We start from the raw sequence: 21,577 nt of genomic DNA, 5'->3' as shown, positions 1-21,577 counted from the left end.
CCCCCAACCTAAATGGTTGTGAAATAATCCTAATTGGATTAGTTGTTTGCACCAAAACGTCTAAGACATCCCATATAAAACTTTCCACATAAAGCTAACTTGCTAGGATTTTTAATCCTAGAGAATATACAATAGGTGATTCATCGTAAAAGAATACTGTCAGCTATTAGCCAAAATTCTAAGTCGTAACTACTAAGAAAGCAATATTCTGGTGTGAGTTTGCTCTTTTTAGGAGTCTTTTCCAAAAAGAAACCTTCAAAGTCTTCCTTAGCCAGTAGATAAACAAGAAAACTGGAACAAACTTTCAGTTGTCTGATCAGCTAAGAAAATTACATTTTTAGTCAACTGCTGGGAGGCAGAAACTTTCTGATACAGGACTGAAACACGATCTCAAATGACCACAAAGACGAATAGGACCTTGTCTATATCTAACAACAGTTGCAATCCATTTCTGTCTTCTACACAGAATTGGTGCCCTAAAGCCCACTGTACAGAGTCCTATCTATGCCCAAGCCAAAAACTGACAAGGCTGGGCCAGACAACTCACAAACCATGTGGAAACAAGATCATATATACTCACACAAGAGCCAAAGGCATAGCTTAAGACATGGGTGAGAAATACCCAGAACTGATTGCCTTTCCAGTACACAGAGCCCACTGTTAGTCTTGCAATCTGTTTCATTAATGATACACACAAAGATTTCTCGCTAACAAAATAAAGCTTGTGGGAAGGCAGAGGAGGAAGATTAGTCCTGCAAAGGTTTGTCCACCTGATTCATCATCTCTAGAGATATTGACACAGAAAAATTGGGATATAACAGAACAGACAGTATCTGGCCTAAAGCCCAAAACTATCCAGTAATACACTGGAAGAAAGTGGCAATGGTAGAGCTAAATCCTGATCTCAGTACCGTAGCACAGAGTGATCCCCCATTATGCTGTTTATGGTATTATTGGTGCATTTCTTTCCACAGGTAACAAGAACATATAGAATAGATTGCTGCTGCCACCCAAGAGTCAAAGAAAAGAAAACCTCCTCAAAACAACATCTAAGAAGTAGATCAGACAGTCTTAACCTGAGATCATCTCAACATGCATTTCATAAGTCCTTTGAGGAACTGTACCCCTACTGAACACTGAGCAAGTCTTAAAAAAAAAAAAAAAAAAAGTCAAGAAACCAGCCTCACTTGCTCTGGCTACATTACATCTGTAGTGAGAAAGTCAGAAAAGACAGAAGAAGGAGCAGGTCCATCTCTTTCAGTGGCAATTCAGTTAGACTGGACTAAGTAGTATGAACTGTGTCCTAAACTGTGAGAAAGCAACTTCAAAAATCAGGGTACTGACCTGCATTGCATGCTACAGATTGTTCTTGATTTTGGATTCTACTTCTAAAAGTCTGCCTTTGACAATGTCTAATCTGCAAAATGCAAGGAAACTGCCAGCCTGGGTTGAAAAGCTACCCGGCACCAAAATGGACTTTAAACTAATACATATGTAGAGTGTGCAATCAAAATCCTTAAGTCAATAAGACTTCAGTGCCTTATCAAGTGATCAATTTTCAAATTAGATACAAAGTATTTATTTCAAGTTAGTTTTACTGCACGAGCACCTGGTACCACCAGTGATGCAACAGCTCTCAAAGCAGGCAAGGCAGGACAGCAATTTATGACAGCGCTTATAAAGCAGGGAAAATACATCAATACTAACTACTTAGCAAGGAAATCAACACGTGTTCAGGTGGCACATACAAGTTTCTTTTACATGCTTTTTAGCCTACAGTCAGGATTCTGTCATTTTCTCATTTCTGGATTAAAACAACAGACCTTTATTCACCTTTCAGAATAAAACAGGAATTTCTATCTATATGGAAGCTATCTGGTCCTAGCAAATAGGCTGCAGTGAACAATACTGGTTTTCTAGGAACTTCCCCATGTGCTAAGAAGTAGCAACACTTTATTCTCATGTACTGAACCCTCAGACTCAAGACATTCGAGCATTCAGTCTCAAGAAGAGTTGTACAAGCTGGAGAAAAAGCATCATGTGTGATCAGCAATGCCTCAAGAATCCTGCATGGCAGATAGGTCAGACAGCCACTGACTCCTGAGCCTACCTCTGTCAGACCAGCAAAGACATAAGAAACTCAACAGCTCCTGTCCCTGCTTCCCATTTATTATATTCCAAACAGAGACACATCAACTTAGAAAGCTGCTGAACAGCCACCTTTTTACACAACTGTTTCTGCAGCCCATCAACCTATTAGTGGATCAACTTATATCACAGTCACTGGTTTCACAATGAAACAAGTGGACAAGGCTTATACAGGACACTGAATACAAAGCACGCATGTGGCAGGGTTGACAGGAACCACAGATGATGTTGGACCACATGGAAAACATTACACCTTAGCCATGCTTTCAGACAAAGAATAACAATAAGGTGCTTCCCTGCCTGGTGATACAAAAACTGAAAATCCAGAACTGAACAGGGCCTACATGTAACAGAGAAAGTGCCCTGAAGATACAACCAGTATTCCAGAGAAATCAGCCATTCAAGCTTGCAGTCAAGCCCCAGCATTACAGGCCCTAAAACACACTGTCTGAAATGCCCTCCAAAAAAAAAAAATCAGAACTCAAAACATACAACCAACAAAAGGCAGAACAAGATAAAGAGACACAATCTCATAGGATAATCCTCAAGTATCCATGAAAACGCAGAAGCAAAGGTGAAGCACAGACTTGAAACAAAGTGCTAACAGAGTCATCAATTCCCAAGGCCTCTACAATGACAGAAAATTAAGCTAGACATGTCCAGGCAGTTTTATCAGGGAAGAAGAAAAGAAACCAACAAAAAAAACCCAAACAAAAACCCACGTGCCTAAGAAAGAGGCACACACCAGCCTGGTAGGAACTTTGCTATATCGCACTTTGGAGATCAGACCATAAAATCCATTTAAAAAGGGGCCTTTTCATGTAGATCCTCTATGAAGCCACAATTACCCAACGGTAACACAAACTCTGCCAAAATGTTCTCTCTAAATTAAAACATAGAATTAATTTAAATTCATCTACTAAATTGATTCGAAATGAAGGCGCAAAACATCCACATCAGCCTAAGATACCAAGGTCTAGAGTCATCATTGCAGCTACTGCTTCCAAAATCCTCAGACAGCACTCCCTGTATAACCCTAACGGGGGGTGATCCCTTACTCAGCAGCAAATGAGAACTCGTATTCTGTATTATGCCATTTGAGTAACAGTCTTCAGTGTTAGACTTGGATATTAATTCTGTTCCCTTTAAGAAACTGAGAAAGCATTGCCACCTTCCTTCCCTGCCAATCCAGAAAAGACCTGAATTTCTTCACTGTATCAAGAAACATTGTCATTTGAGGTAAGACTGCAAATAATACAAACAGAAAACATATTAAAAAAACCTTATTCAAAACACCTGGAAGACAACAAACATGAAGGCACAAAACATGTTAGCACATTATGGTAGCAAACAACTTCTGGCACAAATATTCTTAAAAACAATCAAACATTTGTTGATCAAAGTCCAATTCACCACCTAGAACACACATGATTCCAGTATTAGTTGTAACAACCAGGCAAAAATATAAGTATTTTACAAGTGTGAACAACAACAAGAATCATTCTAAAGCAGCAACACCATATCACTCAATATCTACTGAAGTCCTAAAATTAGGACCTCGCTCTCTCCATTTTTTAAACTATCCTAATCCCTAGTCAAACACATCAATTTTGGCTTAAGGAAAATAGTCTCTATTTTGTGAAGCCTCAATAACCTGCAAGTTTAAGTCCTACCTTTCCCAAACTAGTATCAACAGAAATGCCTATTTTAGTAGACTCTGAGTGATGCATGCTTTTCACAGCTTCAGACGAAAATTGTATTTATAACCCACTTTTCAGTTTCATATTCAAAGTTCTTCAAAAATCAGTATTTAGAGATACAGACAATACCAGGACTTAACCACTGAAAACCATAGTGAAAATGCAATGGGTATGATTCTGGAATATAGAATTGTAACTGTTTTAGGGAAACAGAAGTGGTGTAATCACATGGAAAAGACTGGGGTCAAAATTCGAGAATAAGGTATGTTTAAAGATTTAATATTACTTAAGGAGGAATTTCAGAGACATTTTTATTTATGTACCTGTTTATTTATGCTTTTATACAAAGGTACTAGTCTTGCCATCACTGATAACCCACATAAGATAAAGTTTTGAAATTTTAATTATAAAATGCTGAAGTCACACCATTAATAATTTCCTTGTGAACATGTTGGTATTTGCATAAATCATTGGGCTACCTTTAACTTCAAGATTAGAGTCAAAAGTCTCTAAGTTAGTATTCTTATTCCCAGTGGCATCTGTGTATACATACAGGTCTATAAAGTTAAGAGAAGCTGTGCTGGTCTGCTATGTTGGTGGACAAAACTGGGTACATGAACATAGGATGGGAACACCCTTATGTGCATAGAGCACACTGAATTCATTTTAGAAGTGATTACAAATCAGTTTCAAGAAAAGAGTAAAGTTCATTTCATCGTCAAGTTAACAACGACTTTGAAACTATGCAATCTGCATATACAATTACCAAAAAGTCAAATCAATTTTCTGAGTTCATTCAACGTTACTCCGGAGTAAAAGCAAAAAGCAATGCTGAATTTATGTACAAAAAATACCCAAGTAAACAAAATAACGTAAGTCAGCAGATCAGACTTCATTATCTTAAACCAGTAATTCCCCAGATTTCCTGAAACTGCATTCAGGAACATGTAAAAGGCAGTTTAGCTGCAGCAAAATTTGTACTGAGCAAGCCATATATCAGCACTTTGCTGGAATTTTACTTCTTAGAATTCCGAAAAGGAAAAAACCCTGAGAATTAGTCTTTTAGTTCATTAAAACAGTAGGAATGTGTTACAATCTCTCTTAAAACAAGAGAAATTGTCTATTCAGTGGTATTTGGAAGTTCTACAAAAAAGGAAGTAATAAATCTTGATTCTGCAAGCAGAGAATGTTCAAAACTCCTACACTTAGATCTCTTGTGGGAATACAACAAAAGATGCAGTACAGAGGTGTTTCACACCATCAAATGGAAAAGAGCTAAATCTTTATCTGCCCCATCTCACAACAACCAGTAATAGAAAATAACCTGCTCTTCAAGGTTCTGTACTTAACTGGCACTTTTTAATTAAAATCCTAGACTGGCCCCTGATTTCACATCCTTGATGCCAGGTGTGTTTACAGGAACAGCATCAACTGAGCAACAAGTTACTGTGGTTTGAGTCCACCAGAATTCAACATTCCTGATTTTCTTCAAAAAGATTTGGAAGAAATAGATGCTTGAAGGAGACTACTGCACATCGAGTTTTTAAGATAACTTTAAACACATTCATACACCAGTCCATTTTAAGAAAACTTGTTGCTATTTAGGAAGAGAACAATACGTTGTTTGATACTGTTCAGGGAGAGGATCTCTGCTCTAGTTTAAGTTCTACTTGAAGTTCTACAAATTTAAGGCAGCCACAGAAATTTTTTGTCAGGCACACCACCATATGCGGAGACAGATGTATTTTACTTCAGCCTGCTGCTACAGTTTAAGTAAAGACAGAAAAACAAAATCCTTGCAGACAGGTGTGCATTGTTTAGTTGTCAGTGAAATCTACACAGCAGAATTACTCCATTTGTCAAATAATAAATCCAGGTGATTTTTGGGCAAACCCTCTCAGAAGGAGCACTAATTCAGATGATAAGAAAGGTTGAAGTAGTATCATTATGCTGTTGGAACAAGCACTGAAAGGCTGCTCGTGCTAAAGCAGCTAAGCAAGACAATGAGGTGACACACTGGAGATGATCAAGTAGCCTACAGGGAAGACACAGGAAATATATACTAAATCATAAAAAATTGAAATTTAATAATAAAGTAGTTTTCTCCAAGTTGTAAAGATACAAAACCCCAGAATTCGGACAGTAGAAGTTCAGCATTTAGCCCCAGTATCTTATTAGACCCACATCCCCCAAAAACATACACTAAACCCTAGAGTCTGATAGACCCTTCCCAGATAAAATTTGGTTTTCTACAAATGCACAACTGACCAATAACCTGAACTCAATGCAAGCCCTGCTTTAGGACTGTGAAGAACAAAATGCAAAAACTAGTACATTTTTTTTTTAATCTAGGATTTAAATTCCCAAGTGTTTTCCCAAACAAAGGTTTTTCCCTGCAATATTAAACTTGTGAATCTATTTATAAATTGCAATTGTAAACTGGTTCTCCAGTCTCAAAGATTTTTTATCTGTAAGTGCTCAACACTCAGTTTTACACCATGGTATGTATGGTCCTTGTGTTGGAGTATTTATTTTTTATAAAAATTAGATACCTTTCTAACACTGCTCAGAAGAAGTACCTATCTACATCAGAGACACAGTATACTTGGTGAAAGACACAAAAGAACAGATACAGCAGTTTGGAAATCTACAAGGTTCAAAAGTCTGCAAAATTTTCTTAAAAAAAAAAAATCACTAAGCACAATATGAATGATTGGTTTACTTTTTAAAGAAGTCTCACAGACTTAAATTTTCTTAGTTTAAATTTATTCCTAATACAGTTACTTTGAGCCTTTTTAGCTACACACCAAAGACATTCATTTTTGCCACACAGGCATCCACCAATGCATACATATACCTACAGTATATGTCATCCACCAAATGACATTTTAAGGCAAAAACGGCAAAAAGTATGGCTTTTAACAAGAAGGGATGGAAACATAACTGATGGTTGTAAGTTAAATGCAGCTGACCATCTGGTCTTTGACATTAGCTAGAAATCAGACTGGTGTAATGTATTTAATTTTAAATGTAGTATATACAAACGCTAGCAAAAAACACACAGCTCTTGGAAAACAGAATTGAAAAGGGCAGTGAGACAAGATTAATACAACTCATTTTGAGAAAAGAAACATCCTGATCCATTTGGAACAAATGAAAGATGAGTATCAGTCAAAATTGCAGTTGCCCAGAAGAGAAGTTTCGTTACAGGTCTTAGACCTTTGATGTGAGGGAGAATAAAATTTAAAAGGTCAAAACCAGTTCCTGACAAAAAGGAACATCCAGACTTTACAAAAGATGGATACTCCAAGGGAGATTGAAGATGTGCTACTGCACAGAAAAACATGTTTTTTGGATATAGTAAACTGAGGGATGTTAAGGCACATACCACACATACATTCTCTGATATAACACGTGCCAACTAATTGTAGAAAACTGACTTCCAGTGTCACAGCAAGCCCAAAACACTAAGAACTTAAAATCTTATTTTCAGATCTAGCAGCCTAAAGACATGATACTATACAAACACACTGCAGCAGGGGGTGTACTCCATTTCTATTCTGTGAAGAAACACAGTGGTTCTGAATCCAGAGCCCAAAACAATTTCCCAGTTCACAGAAGACAGGTTACTTCTAAGCGGGAGGAGGCGTGGGGGGTGCTGTAAAATATGATTAAACTCTCCTGTCCTGAATAGACCGCACTGAAATCTGTACATAGCAATTTTAGCACACCTGCATCACTGCAGGAAAAGTTGAGGGATCCACAAATAAAAACACACCTCCCTGCCCCCTGCAAAAAAAACCCCCAAAACAAGTGGTTTAAACCATTCAATTAAAAAGGTATCTTTATGAACGATTTTCACCCATTTCACTCCAAGAGGTAACTCCTCAGGATGCACTCAAGTTATTCTGTTATAGCAGGGGGACTAGTATGCACCAGTTTGCTAACACCGTGTTTAAGAAAGTCTTGCTAGAGTACATGCAACATATCAAAACTGTTGCTACCAGTTAGGAAAGGTGAGCAAAGGAGCTACACTGGCAAAGTACTTCTGTCAATGTAACCGTGCTGGTACAAAAGTGTGACAAAGTCACTGTTGCCACCAAAAGATGAACCCACTGTAGAGTTGTAATGGCCCTCAGAAAACTTAAGGCCTAGACAAAATACACAGATCATTACCATTCTTCTTTGCAACAAATTTAACACTTAAATAGAAGACACCAAAAAAAAAAAAAAAATTAGTTGTAGAAAAACCTGTGGTAGTTCAAGGGAATCCCACAAAGTCCTATCTCTGAAATTATTCTAGAGCTACACAACATTACAGAAAAAATGGGACCATTCAAATTCTAATATACTACAGGGCACTGAAAATACCAAGACTTTCTAAATTACTTCAAAATGTTTATTACAAGATGTGCTACAAACATTTCTGTTTGCCTCCTAAAGGATGAATTGGCATTAATAAAGCAACTTAAAAGTAAACTAACACAGTATGTTCCACGGCAAAGCAAATTCTGAGCAGGGAACACATGAACCATCCATAACTTTTAAGACAGAAGAAGATGCAGCACTGCAACAACAGTGGGAAATGCAGCTGTACTTGGCTGCTGCCAATAAATCAAGCATATTAGGACAATCTTTGCTTACTTCTTTTTAGAAGAAAGCCACCAACATTACAGTTTAGTACATTCCAGGCCCAGAATATGAGTATCATTCAGGTTTACAGTGAAAACATGAGTCAGAGATTCCTCTTAGTCTTCAATATAAATACACTTAATATCTGCAAATTTAGGAACAATTTAACAGGAGTCAGTCATCATTTTTACATGTCTAACAAATTAAAACATTTCAGATTAAGAAACTAAGCAAAAAGTTAAAAGCAAAACCAGCACTATGGACAAGTGCTGCAAAAAGTTTGTCAGCAGTGCAAGTTTCTTGCCTTTCCCCCTCCATCTGATGGTGCTGAGAATCTAACAGTTTTAAAAAGAGTATTTGAGTAAGTACATAAGCACCATGTTACTTATTTCCTATAATTAACTGAGGAGTGGGGACAATACAAGATTCTATAAGTGGAATTTACTTAATGACAGCTGCTTGCACTATTTCAAAGCAAATTTAACCGACAGATAGGTTAAAAAAAAAATGTAAACTTCAAAGCAATTTCCCACAACAGAAGTATGACAAAACAAAGTGCAGTCTCAAGCAGCAAATGAAAAAACATAACTCTCAAAATACATTCATTGGTTCATAGGTTGGATTTTATTTACAGAAATAGATATGATATGTCATGCTAAAAACCACAGAAAGTAAAACTGTCCCATGTTCGCATAATTAGTTGGCAATTTTTAAAAAAAGGCAGAAGACTAAGAATACTTTAATAGATTTTATGTAGCATATATGAAGTGTTTGCACCACTATAAACCTCTGCATAGCTATCAGGTGATGACAGTCCCAATCACTTTAGGAAAAATTATCACATTTGTACACTACTGAAACTGTCCAGTCCCTAGTGTTTCACCAAAACTGTAAAAAGTTCATTAATTAACTGTAAAAAGCTGCCCAGTAAGTTAACAACTAAAGACTAAGTATTCTGCGAAAGTCTGCACCTGCTAAACTGAAATACATTCACAAATTACCCAACCCTTATTTGATCACAAATGTTGGAACTTAGATGTGTGTTCATTTGAATCAAAATGTGTCTTTAACTTGCATATTTTTAAAGTATCAGAACTTTTCTCACAAAATATTTTTATTTCACCTCTCTAAGCAGAGCAAAATAACCACTGTCAAGACAAGTTAAAAAACGTTACTATTGAATTAACCACCGTTTTCCAAATCTAGCACAAAACCAGCCAACAACTAGTTCCAGCTAAAGAGTAGCTTCTCCAACACTCTTCTGCTCTCTTACTAGAGACCTGTTGATATTAGGAATAGTCATGTCCTCCAATTACAACATAATATTGGCTGTATTTAATATGCACTGAAAGTCACACACAAACTTTTCAAAACTAATATGTCATTCACCGAGAATAGAAAAGGCAAAATCAAAATTTTGGAGATGATTCCAAGTAGAATCACATCCTTTGCTCAACCAAAAACCTGCTATTAAGACCTGGTGTTAATTGTCAAAGAGAGCTTTTTAGGAAAAAAAAAAAAACAAACCCAAACCGACAACAAGAAAACAACTCTTCCCTTTTCTTGCCAGTTATTAACTGCATTGAACAAGAGCACTGGTGCCTTCAGAAATGCCACCAGTCACCAGACTGGCAGGAGGAGGCCTCCTCCATATCCCATAGACTAATAGGATCTAATGTGAGTTCAAAGAAACTCCTGTGGGACAGATAACAGAGTATTCTCATAGCAAAATGACACCGAATACTCACCTCCTTCACAAGAAGCATTAAAAAGCTGAAGAGCCCTTTGTTACTTCCTCCCCCCCTCCCAGTACAACCAGTTCATATTTGCTAGGGATTGGGACACCTAAAATTTGCCGGCTCTAGCTTGCCTTCGCAGCACCACCAAAGACCTTTGCAGGACTGCAGAGATGCCCCTTTCCTCTTCACAGCTCAAGTCTACAGGGGAATTTCAGACATTTTGGTCTTGCAGCACAGAAGTAGGAGATGCAAGATTAACTACACTCCATATTGATTCTTAATGCAAATAAAGTGAAGTAAAATTTCATCTCTAAGAAGGCAAGAGTCTCGATAAACCTTATGCCACAAGAGTAGCATCTGGATTTTGGTTTTAGCTGTTTTTTCTAAAGCTGATGGTCTATTTGAATCAGAAAAGCAGTATTTTGATACACTTCTGCAAGGAAGAAGAATGAAAGATTTAAAAAAAATAAATCATATAAGCAGACTGCACATAAGACGGAGAAAACAAAAATAGCAGAGAAATAAATCTCTCGTTTCTAAACAAGCTGTAAAAAAACCCCTATATATGCAAAATAAAATAAAAACCAAGACATTTGTGTGTACACACGTAATTCAACAATAAAGCGTACAAAAGCATCGTCTTTAGCAGTATTTCGTATTTCTGCAACTAGCATTATGCTTAGCAAGGAGCTCGGTAATCGCTACTATTGTGAAAGACACGAAAATGACGAGCTGCTAAGTCCTATCTGCAGCTGATCAAAAACACAATAAACCGAACAGCTTTGCTTTCAATCACTTCCAAAAAATCAGAAGGGCAGAAACATCTGAACACCCTCCCTAAGCCATTAACGCCAATAGGTTCAAACGCAGCGAGAACAGGCGAAACAGACGGGAAGCAGAAAGGCAGGCTCGAGTTAACAGCAGCGAAAGGGAGGAGGAGATTTAGGCAAAAGAGGGGAGAAAAGGGCAGGAATTGCGGCCCCGAGAGAGGTGGGGAGGGCCTGGGCCCCCGAGACTGACCTGTGCCGTCGCTGGCGGACACGGAGAGCGCCGGTGAGGAGAGTTTAGGCCGCTTGGCTGAAGGCGGGCCCGGCTCCACCACATTCTCGGCCATTTTTAATTTTTTAGACAATCACTCAGAGCAGAGAGACGCTGGGGGGTGAACCCCAAAACCTTCACGTTCTTCTGGGGCCCCGAGTCAGCTGAAGAACAACAATAACGCCGAGAGCGAGCGAGGAGGATCTGGCGGAGGGGGGAGGTGGGGGGGGGTTGGGGGGGGCAAGTTCCCCTTTTTCTGCTCCTCGGGCTCTGGGAGGGCGGCAGCGGAGAAGCTGGGAGAGGTGGGAGCTGGGGCGGGCGGGGGAGAGGCCTCTTCCCCCAGGCGAAAGGGCTGAACGAAGATGGGAAGAGCAGGTAAAACCCCCGCCAAAAAAAAAAAAAAAAAAAAAAAAAAAAAAAGGAGGCTGGTGAATATTTTTTTTTTTTTAGTAAAATTAATCCCGGCTGTTGTGCTGGTGCTTCCTCGCCGCCGCCACCATCATCTTCATCCTTCGGGGGGTCTCCTCCTCCTGCTGCCTCCTCACCGCCGCCATCAGCCTCTTCCTCCTCGGCGCCGTCCTCCTCCTCCTCATCGCCACAAGGAGGCGGGCGAAGGAGGGGAGAGGAGGAGGAAAAAAGAAAAAAAGATCACCGTCCTCTAAGCAGCGGCTCCTTCCCCCTCCAACACCACCCTGCGAAAAAATACCCACCGCCAGCGACAGGGCTGGGGGGGGAGGCGGCGGGGGGAGTGGCACGGCGTGCGCAGGGTCCCCAGCTCCACTCGCTTCTTCCTCGCCCGTCGCTAATGGCTGCAGAAAGGGGAGCTGTAAGGATGAGGAGGGTGAGGATAAGTCCCAGGAGTCTCCGCTTCACATCTTGTTGTGCAGGGAAGGAGGAGGGGTTGTTGTCCTGATGGAGGCAGCACCGATCGCGGGATGGGAAGGTGGGGGGCGGGTTTCAACACCCTTTCTGCCCCCCCCCTTTTTCTCTTCTTTCCCCTTCCTCTTTCTCTCGTTCGCAGTAGCAGGCTGCCCCCCCTCCTCCGGCGCAGGCAGAGGGGCCGATCCCACAGCAGCGGCAGGAGGAGGAGGAGGAGTAGTAGTAGGAGGAGGAGGAAGAAGCCGGCCCCTCCCGCCCTCTCTGCCTACCTTCCCCCTTCCCGGGCGGCCGAGGACGGTGGCAGGGAGGGGGCTGCCCGTCTCCGCTCCCGCGGACCCACGGGCGATGCGGGGCGCGATGAGCGAGGGAGGAGACCCTCGGCCGCTGTTCGGGCGCGGTGGGGACTCCCCCTTCGCCTCTGCGAGGGTGGGGAAGGGAGCGAAGAGGTTGGTAGTCGGGGTGGGAGGGGAGGCCGCTCAGCGACCCCTCTGAGAAGAGGAGCGAGAGGTAAAATTAAAATAATAAAACAGGAGAAAAATCACAGCGGAGGAGGCCGGGGGACTCGCCCCGGAATGGCCGGGCGGGGGAGGGGGTCCCCGGCGCTGCCCGGCGGGGGGGGAGGGGGGGGCTGGGGCGGGACGGCGGCAGCGCGGGGGCCGAGCGCAGGCTCCGTACTGCCCCTGCCTGGCGCTCCGGGGGCGTGTGTGCAGAGCGGGCAAAGCGGGGGTGGAGGGCAGCGCGGGGGGAGAGAATTCCGGGAAAAGGAGAAGAGAGAAAAGGAAACAGAGAGAGAGGGAATAGCGAGGGGACGGGGCAGGTTGGGGAGGGGGGGGGCCTCTGGGCTCCTCGCTTCTCTCCCCGTCCCCTGTCCGAGCCCCTGGGTCTCTGTGCGCTGCCCTCCCCCTGGCTCGCCCCGTCCGGCTCGGCCTCTCGCTCCCTCCTCCTCCCTCCGTCGCTCACACACAAACAAAATGGCGGCTGTTGTTCCTTCGCTCTCCCGAGCCCTCGGAGGGAAGCGGCGGTGGCGGCGGCGGCCGGAAATGAGCCAAGAGAACACGGGGGGGCGGGGCCGCCACCGGGGCGTGGTCACCCCTGCGGGCGGAGACATGGCGGGGGCGGGGCCCGGCGGCGCTCGCGCACACAATGGAACGCGGGGCGCCGGCGGGGTGGAGGGGCTGGGACCGTTCCAGCCGCCGTCACGAGACCGCGTTGATCCAATCAGCCCCCGCCCCAAGCCGGGCTCTTCCGCAAACTCCGCTGGCCCCGCCCCTTAAAGGCGAAGGGTTTTTCCCTTAAAAAAAAAAAAAAAAAAAAAAAAAAAAAGCTCCTTCTTCTTGCCCCGCCCCACACGGCCTTACTGTCGGCCCAAAAGTGCGCGGCGGAGGCCCGAGGGAGCCTGCCTGGGTCCTGCGGCCGTCCAGTCCTGCCGCACTAGCCGGTGCCTGCTACCCGGCCTGCTGGGCTGAGGTGCCGGCGGCAGGAGCGCGGTTGTTTCGCCGCCGCCCTCCTCCTTTCCCTGCCGGCTCCCGGCCGGTTCCCCGCGGCGCCGGCGGGCGGGGCGCTCCTGCCGCCGGTCCCCGGCCGTGCTGCGCCACAGACATGGCAGTCCGGGCTGCCAGCCCCCGGCCTCTGAGCAGAGGGCTTGCGGAGCGGGACCCGCACCCCGAGGCCCCCGAGCCGGGCGGGTGGATGTGCGAGGTCACAGAATCACAAAATAAATTAGATTAGAAAAGACCTCTGAGATCATTAAGTCCGACCTATGACCGAACACCACCATGTTAGCCAGACCATGGCACTGAGTGCTACGTTCAGTCTTTTCTTAAACATCCCCAGGGACGGAGACTCCACCACCTCCCCGGGCAGCTCCCAATGCCTAATTGCCCTTTCTGTGAGTAAATTCTTCCTAATCTGGGGGCGCTCTGTACTGCCCAGCCCGGAGGTGTCCAGAGCTGCCTCAGGCTCCCGTCGGCGTTACAAAACGTAAACAAAAACCCCAACCCCCCACGCTTTTATGCCAGAGACTAAATAAGCCCACAAGCCCCGCGCTCTGTGCCAGACCCCCGCCTGTGCCGGGGATGGCGCAGGGCACGGTACGAGGGTTTGCAGTGCCCTGACAGCACACCCGCCCCTCAGAGGGGCTGTCGCAGGCGCAGGTGACACTGGCGCGGTCCTTCTCCAGCCCTCTCGGCCCCTGAGCCGTCCCAGAGGTTACGGACCCGCCACGAGTTTTCCTCGAATCTCTGAGGGCTCATCTGTGAGGAAATGCCCCATCCCGGCATTTCCCTTCCGTGCATTTGGACTCCGTCGGGCCGCACACCATTACAGGATAGGAGTGGAAGGGAAATGCAGGCACGTGCATGTTTTTAACGGAAAATCGGGGGGTGTTGATCCAAAACCGGACATTTGCGAGGAGGACTTCCCTTGCCACTCACCCTCAGGGCTGAGCTCTCTGCAGTACATGTAAGAGCCGAAGCAGGTATTTGGGAAGAGGCTAGACTAAACACAGAATCAATACTGCAGCCTTCAAGAGGAGCCTACAGGCAGGAGGAGATTCACAGCCTTGTAAGTTATCCACCAGCTCCCTTACATACTCCCACTCTTCAGTTTCCCTTGTTTGGGCTTTATTTCAAGCAAGATTGTTGTTGTCTCCCCCAGCACAAAAGGGGAAACACAAACCTCTCCAAAAATGCTTAAAGATTGGATTTGCCTTCCTGAAAAGTCTTGAAGCCATAGGCAGTGCACTAAGAGACGTGGAGGGAGCCTTGCAAGGACAAATAAGCCTCAGGTAAATAATCTGTAGAGCAGAAAGTCCCAGAACTAAAGCTGTGAGGGCTAACAGCATTATTTAAGAGTGGTACCTTAAAAACTATGTTAGTGGTTCTCACAGGTTTTTTGCCTTCTATTGTTTCTAAATTTCCCAAAATATTGCAGTTATAGAAGTTTTGTATTACCTCAATTTTTTTTCAGATTGACTGTTTCCCTTGTTTGTGAAGCACTTTTTTAACACAGCTGAGAGTAATTTAAACTTTTTTTTTCTTTTTTTTTCTTTTTTTGGTCTCCTTAGAATTAAAAGTTGATGGAAATAAGTCTATATAAGGTTTTCAGACCATCTGGAGGCCCACAGTTCAATAAGGAATTAGTGCTGGATTTATAAAGACATTGAGGTACACTGAGGTGCACATAAACACCTAAATGCCTTTCAAGTCAGGCCCTTACTAAACAACAAGTTTGGAGCAAAGAAAATGTTTCAAATAAGAGTTTTGTTACATTTGTTCCTATCTACAGACTAGATCCTACCACGCAGTTCAACTGAAATTGTGCTGACAAACAAAATTTTATTTTATTTTTTTAAATTTTTTTTTGGTGCAGCTTAGCCTCTGATCTGGCTACCTGTCTATCTACCCTTGAAAAGGGTTCAGGGAAGCATACCTGAACTGTGGGAAACTTAAACTCTTAGGTAAATGCTACCAAACCAGCATGTAGCTTCTGAGTATTAATTATAGATATAAGTGATTAACTGATATTTTAGTAAAGGCATAGGTCTGCCTTGCACGCTTCCTACCCAGTAGAATATCTTAGTTCTTTAGACATTAGAAAGTCATATTCTGTTGGCTTTCCATATTAGAGATTTATATGCAAGCTGAAGTATAGGGAAAATAAGTAGAAAAAGAATGGTATTTGTGGGATTTTTCTCGAAAAGAAGGCATCAAAAATAAGAGAAGGAGGAAAAAAAAGAAAAGTCAGGAAAATAGAGCTATGATAAATCAAATATATTTATAAACAATGACAAAAAAACGCTTAAATATCTGTTAAGTTTTCTGAAATCACTGCAGTTTCTTAAATGAACCTTAGTTCATGCACACAACCCATGACAGATAACATTACTGGAAAGCAATAATAGAACACAAGCATGCTAAGAAGCAGATACATAAACCTATACAAATAAAACCAGGAGGTTATTATACCGTTAAAAGTAAAATACACCTATTTATCCAACAACTTCTCCTCTTTGCTTCAGTTTCCCCATTCTGACAGCAAGGATAGTAATATTTATCGCTTGAAAATATTACCTAGAAGAATTGATTAGCTCATCATTGTCAGTAATTACAGTAGTCATTATGTACTTCAAGATAACTGGATGAAAGTGCTGTAAGTCCGGTTAAAATGAGAATCTGCTCGGGAAAGCAATGAGAGAGGAATGCAGAGCCTTGAACTTTTATCGTGGGATCTTCTTTGGCCTTAGCTGGTAAGTTACTGAAATTTGTAAGCATGCCCAGCTGCTTTGAGGGCTACAAAGAACAAGATAAGATCCCTTTGTACTGCAAAGGTCAACGTGATGCCCGGAGCTCAGCAGCCCAGCTTCAGTAAGATGAGCGGGCAGAGGAATAATCATCTCCCTCGGCCCGCAGAGAGCCGGGACTGTGGCCTTCCCCTTCCAGCTGCTGGATGGAGAAGCGGTGTAAGATCTCAGTCACCCAGCCAGCTTCCCCGCCCCCCCGCCTCTAATGCTGCTCAGGAAATCACTTATACCAAATAAAACTTCCCTTCTCCCCTTCAGCAGGATTTGCCCCACAGCCCTGTGGCCCTCTGAGTGTCTCCAAAAGATGTGGACTTGTGGAATGGGAAGCAGGACCCAGGGACAGGACACTCCCATTCTCTCAGTCCTATTTCTGCTTGTAGTTCCAGCTCTATTATCTTTTTCCCTGAGCTTTCCAGGGCTGCTGTTCATGTCTGGCAGGTAACTTCCTCTGTTCCCCAGCTACCTCCTGCCATCACAGCACTCTGCTCACGCCGCAGCTGGGGAGGGGAGGAGGAATGACCCCCTTCTCCGTACCAGCGAGGAGATCTATGCATGGAGGGTCCTTCCTGGCATAGGTCAGAGGGATGAGGAAATAATTTAAGGCTGCAATTTTTTGCAAGTAATGCCAGGGTGCAGCTATATTTCTGGAAAGCAAGAGCCAGCTGTGCCGGAGCAGAGAACATCGCTCAGCGCAGCGTCAACATTAAAACCCAGCAGCGTTTTGATATGAGACAAATTTTATTAAAACCATAAGAAGCAACCATCCAATAGTTGATTCTTTCTTGCTTTTAGCATATACATAAAAGAAAGGGCTGGCGTTCTGACAGAAAGCAAAATGCTTTCAGTCCTCAGCCTCAGAAACACAGGCTTCCTTGGTCACACAGTTTTCAATAGCTGCAAACACAGAGTTATGTTGCTAAATGTTAAGGGCTCAGCTGTTTACCAGAAGAATGTTTCCTCCCTGGAACACATGGTTTTGCTTAAAAGAAGTTCTCCCAAAACCCCCACTTTATTTAATTAGCAAATGCAACATTATAGTTCTAACAAACATGCCATGCTGTATTCCCTTACGAGAGCAAAATAAGAAAAGAAGACAAAAATTGACCTCTCAATTTAAGAGAGGGGCAGAAGTACACTCTGCCTAGGAAACATTGCAGCTTTGAGGTCTGGTGATCGAGAGCCAATCTCATGCTTGAAACGTATATATCTTTGTGTGTCATTTCCATGTCCTGGTTCATGCTGAAAGCACAAATGTGGAATCGGAGCGAGAGGTTTGTGTGCTCTCCCACCTTTTACCAAGGGCTGGTCAAATCTCTGCCTCTCACTTCCCAGGCTTAGCTCTCTCCTCTGTAAGAGAGAGGTGATCCTACTCCCCCTTACAGAAAGCACGTTCAAATCATTAAATAAAAATGTAGTACTCTTGTAGCTTCTAAATGAAGTTACACTGAAATTAATGCATTTACATAAGCAGTTGATTTATCCCAGAGTATTACCAGGATGCAAGCAAGAGCTTCTAGAGTGAAAGTATTATATTTTTAATTAAGGGCCCTTGAACTTGCCACGTGTTTTGAGCTTGTGGAGAGTGAAATGATGGCAAATTTCTGAACAACTCAGCTCAGCAAAATATTTACGATTATCTGCTAAAAATGATCGTTGTGAGACAGAGCTTAAGCTAACATGGGAAATCTGTGCTGAAAGAATTACAGATATTGTTGCCACCCAAAGGAAGCATACTGTTCACATTCCTCTTATTTCTTTTGACTCTTGTATCCAATGGAAAAGTTCTTGATAAGCTTTATTGCACTGTAGAGGGTATAAACAATGCACTTTGAAATCTGCTGAGCTTAAACCCGAAACTTATCTTTTCATTTGTTTCCTGAATTGTCCCACAGACACAAATCCACACCACACATGTGTTTATAAAGAACAGAATACATTTATTACTGTCATGCAATCCCTTCCTTTCTTGTTGTTTTTTTTTCTCAGTATTTCTTAATTTATTATTTTTTACTTGCCACGGCATTCTTCTATATGCTGAACTGCAATGTATTGTTTGATGTCTCCACTCAAAATGCAAAGAGAGGAAAAAAGTTTGGGGTTTTTTCTGCTTTAATAGATTCTATGTTTCAAGATTTAAAGTGATTCCTTCAAGGGGGTCAAGCAGAAATTTACTATGTGGCAGGGAAATTTAGTGAATCAAGAGGTTTTCAGTACAGAGGGTATTGGCCTTCTGACGGAACTAATGGGACCCTGTTGTTCACAGGATAATACATTTAGTAAACACAATCTGAGCTGGTTTTACAGCTGCCATGGAAGAAAAAAATTCCACAGGAAATATAGGTCTGGTTGGTTTTTTTTTTCTTTTTCTGTTTCTGCTTTTCTCTAAAAAGATCTTGTACTTTCTTGGCTTTTTGGCATGAGTTCTTTCCTTCTACACTCAAATGGAAGTCAATAATTAACCACAAACACCAAAATACAATTGATTCTAGTGCAACCACTCTGTGTAAAACAATAGGGTTAATCCTCAGTTCCCTACCTTCCTAATTTATATGAATTTATCACTTCTCTTCCCAGAAGTTTGCCTGTGAACCCTCACATTTCATTGCCTGTCAGTTTTTTTTCTTTTGGTCTCTTGTAGCAAGGGATGCTGACATCAGGCAACAGCAGACATTCTGTTCTCGTTCCCTGCCTGTCCCGTAGGTGAGGCCTGGGAGCCTTGGAGAAAGGAGCATCAGCCCCTGATGGTGCAACACTACTAAAAGGCAGCAAGGGAGCAGCCAGAATGCAGAAGCTGTGGCAGCCCCCCAGCAACACACTTTTTCTCCTCGTGCTCCTGCATTGCCTCAAGCTATGGAAAGATCATTTTAGCAGAGCAGACCTGCTTTATGGGCTGATCTGTGATACTTACTCCAACCTCCTTTGCCATCTCAGATGCCTTCCCTTTGATCACAGGACAGACATGGAAAGGGGTGCCAGAGCATGCTCCAGATTCAGTGCATGGAGGTGGTCACAAACCACATCAGTGGGGTGTCAGGGAAAGGCCAGTTGCCCAGTCCAGCACGGGCACCATGATAAAGTTGCAACCACCTGGGAGTAAAACTAAAACCTTTTGAGATGGCTGGAATGGTTCATTAAAGAACTTTCATACACCAGCAGGCCCCAAAGAGAAAGGAAAGTCGTGGTTGGCATATGATATTTAGTCAGCAAGGACTTGTTTATCATTCTTTAGAAGTGAAGAAACCTTTTAAGTAGCTTTCAGGGGAAGGTAGAGAGCTTTTCTAGAGGTCAGAAAAGTAACAATTTCAAGGTTGATGTCACTCCTCTGTCCTCAGTGTTTCTGTGACCACAACTTTGTTGCTAATTAAGAATCAGCTTCAAGAAAGCAAAACACAAAGTATGAGGTGCATAATCAGCATCACAAAAGGACAGAAACATTGGTTCTTTCACCATGTGATAAATAAGTATTTTGTGCAGATGTTTGGGCCCCGTGTGAAGGGGCATGGTGCTGCCAGGCCAAGCACCAAGCCCAGGAGAAGCTTCTCTGGATGACCAGGACCCTGGAGTCCCCCAGACAGAGAAAATTCCTTTGTCTCAGCAGGAGGAAAAAGAGTTGTAACATCAACCACAAAAAAAATCCCATTTGCTGCTGCTGCCGCCCTGCATTGTGAGTGTTGGCTCCAATTTTGGGAACAGACAGAAAGGACTTTGCCTGGCCATGCTGGATGTGCTCCTAGCATGCCTGCTGCCTGCCTCCCCCAGGACATCCTGGGGGTGATGTCCCAACCAGCTGCTCTGGCAAAAAGGACTGCCGGACAAGGGGAGATGCAAAACTTAGAACACCAGAGTGAGAAGCATAGTGAAAAGTCTGGCATCTGGATGTGTCAGTCGTCTTGGCAGCTATGCAGAGTTTTTTCTTGTTTGCTCTGCTAGATGTAGGCATCTGAATTCCTGCTGAAAAGAAACAGGGGTGTTCGAAGCCTCTTGCGATTTTGCAATTTGCTGGTTCATATGTCTTCCTATCTGTGGCACTTACAGATATATGTATATCTAAATGTATATGTATATTTATATACCTCAGAGGTATTGGAATGAAATGTGTTTTGTTTTGAATATTCAAGCCATCCCAGCATAGTTAGCTCCTGCAAGAAAATTCTTTAAAAATTATTTTCACCACAGTGAGCATCTTTCACAGAGGAGTCCATCAGCTTCCAGAAGGTGAGACGTGTGAAAGATTTCCTGTTCCCATGCAAAGGAACCAAGCCAAGGACTAACAACAGTGGTCTGACTCTACAATACGAAGGGTGAGCGCGTCTGCGCTTGCACAGAAGTATCCCACATCAGTGCAGAATGGGCCTGTGGATTCCTCCATCCCTCCTGGGTATTTCAATTAAAAGCCGGGAAGGAAGTCCAAGAAAATGCCTAAAATGGCTTGAGTCCTTCCTCATGATCTGGAAATGGAAGTCTGCGGTGACTAACTCCAGCCCAGCCACCAAACCCCTCCCTCCCCGACTCTGCATTGCTCTGTTCATTCCCAGCTCCTCTCCTGCGTTTGCAAACAGTCAGCAGTGGAAACAGTGAAGCAGCCTGGCTTCGAATGCCAGCACCACATGAGTGGTATGTGACTGCAGCAGGGACTGTCACCAGCCCATCCTGGCCCCTAACCTAGGAAGAAGTGATTAAAATCTGACCGGGGTAAGGCTTGATTATAAGCAGAGGAATGACTTTAAAAGAGGCTGCTGCCACACCTGCAAACAAAGCCCGATTAAATCCTTCCATTGACTTAAACTGGCTTCAGAAAAGGCCTCTAACAGCTTCTCCAGTTTAAACAAAAATTAAAATGCTTGTTTATCATTTTTAAGCCAGTTCAGATGATGTCTGCTGACTTTCTCACATAGCTAACAGCAATATCTGTAAAGAACAAAATTAGCTAACTGAGTGGTCAGGAAAGCTGCATCCCTTACCCACTCAGAGCTGGTAATATGAGCTTTTTTTTTTTTCCCGCCCTCTCATTCTGTTTGGTTATGCATTTGACCTGAATTTGAAAGCATCAATCCTGAAAGAAAAGTTGCCTGGGCACGGGGAGCAGTGGGAGCTCATGCTCTCATGGTGGGTTACTCCATGGGCACCAGCCCAGTTCCTTC

At 43.2% G+C, this 21,577-nt stretch overlaps 1 protein-coding gene and 1 long non-coding RNA gene across 6 annotated transcripts in view; one reads left to right on the top strand and one right to left on the bottom strand.

The window, feature by feature from the left end:
• The window catches only part of EP300 (E1A binding protein p300), a 60,877-nt gene extending 49,397 nt beyond the window's left edge, over positions 1–11,480 (bottom strand). Inside the window, exon 1 of the mRNA XM_048302455.1 lies at positions 11,240–11,480. Within this exon, the coding sequence (XP_048158412.1) occupies positions 11,240–11,333 (94 nt within the window). The 5' untranslated portion in view covers positions 11,334–11,480. The remainder of the gene's footprint in view (positions 1–11,239) is intronic.
• A 1,758-nt stretch (positions 11,481–13,238) lies between these two features.
• LOC125325427 overlaps positions 13,239–21,577 on the top strand; it is a 35,759-nt gene continuing 27,420 nt past the window's right edge. For 3 of the 5 annotated variants that reach the window (XR_007203324.1, XR_007203323.1, XR_007203322.1), the window contains exons 1-2: positions 13,239–14,698; positions 14,792–14,921. This is a non-coding gene — a long non-coding RNA (uncharacterized LOC125325427). The remainder of the gene's footprint in view (positions 14,699–14,791; positions 14,922–21,577) is intronic. The other 2 variants (XR_007203325.1, XR_007203326.1) reach the window with 1 other exon arrangement.

Source organism: Corvus hawaiiensis, chromosome 4 (genome assembly GCF_020740725.1).
Source record: "Corvus hawaiiensis isolate bCorHaw1 chromosome 4, bCorHaw1.pri.cur, whole genome shotgun sequence".
NCBI classification, from domain to species: domain Eukaryota; kingdom Metazoa; phylum Chordata; class Aves; order Passeriformes; family Corvidae; genus Corvus; species Corvus hawaiiensis.
Note: the sequence above shows the minus strand (reverse complement) of the source record. Positions and strands in the feature narration are given on the sequence as shown.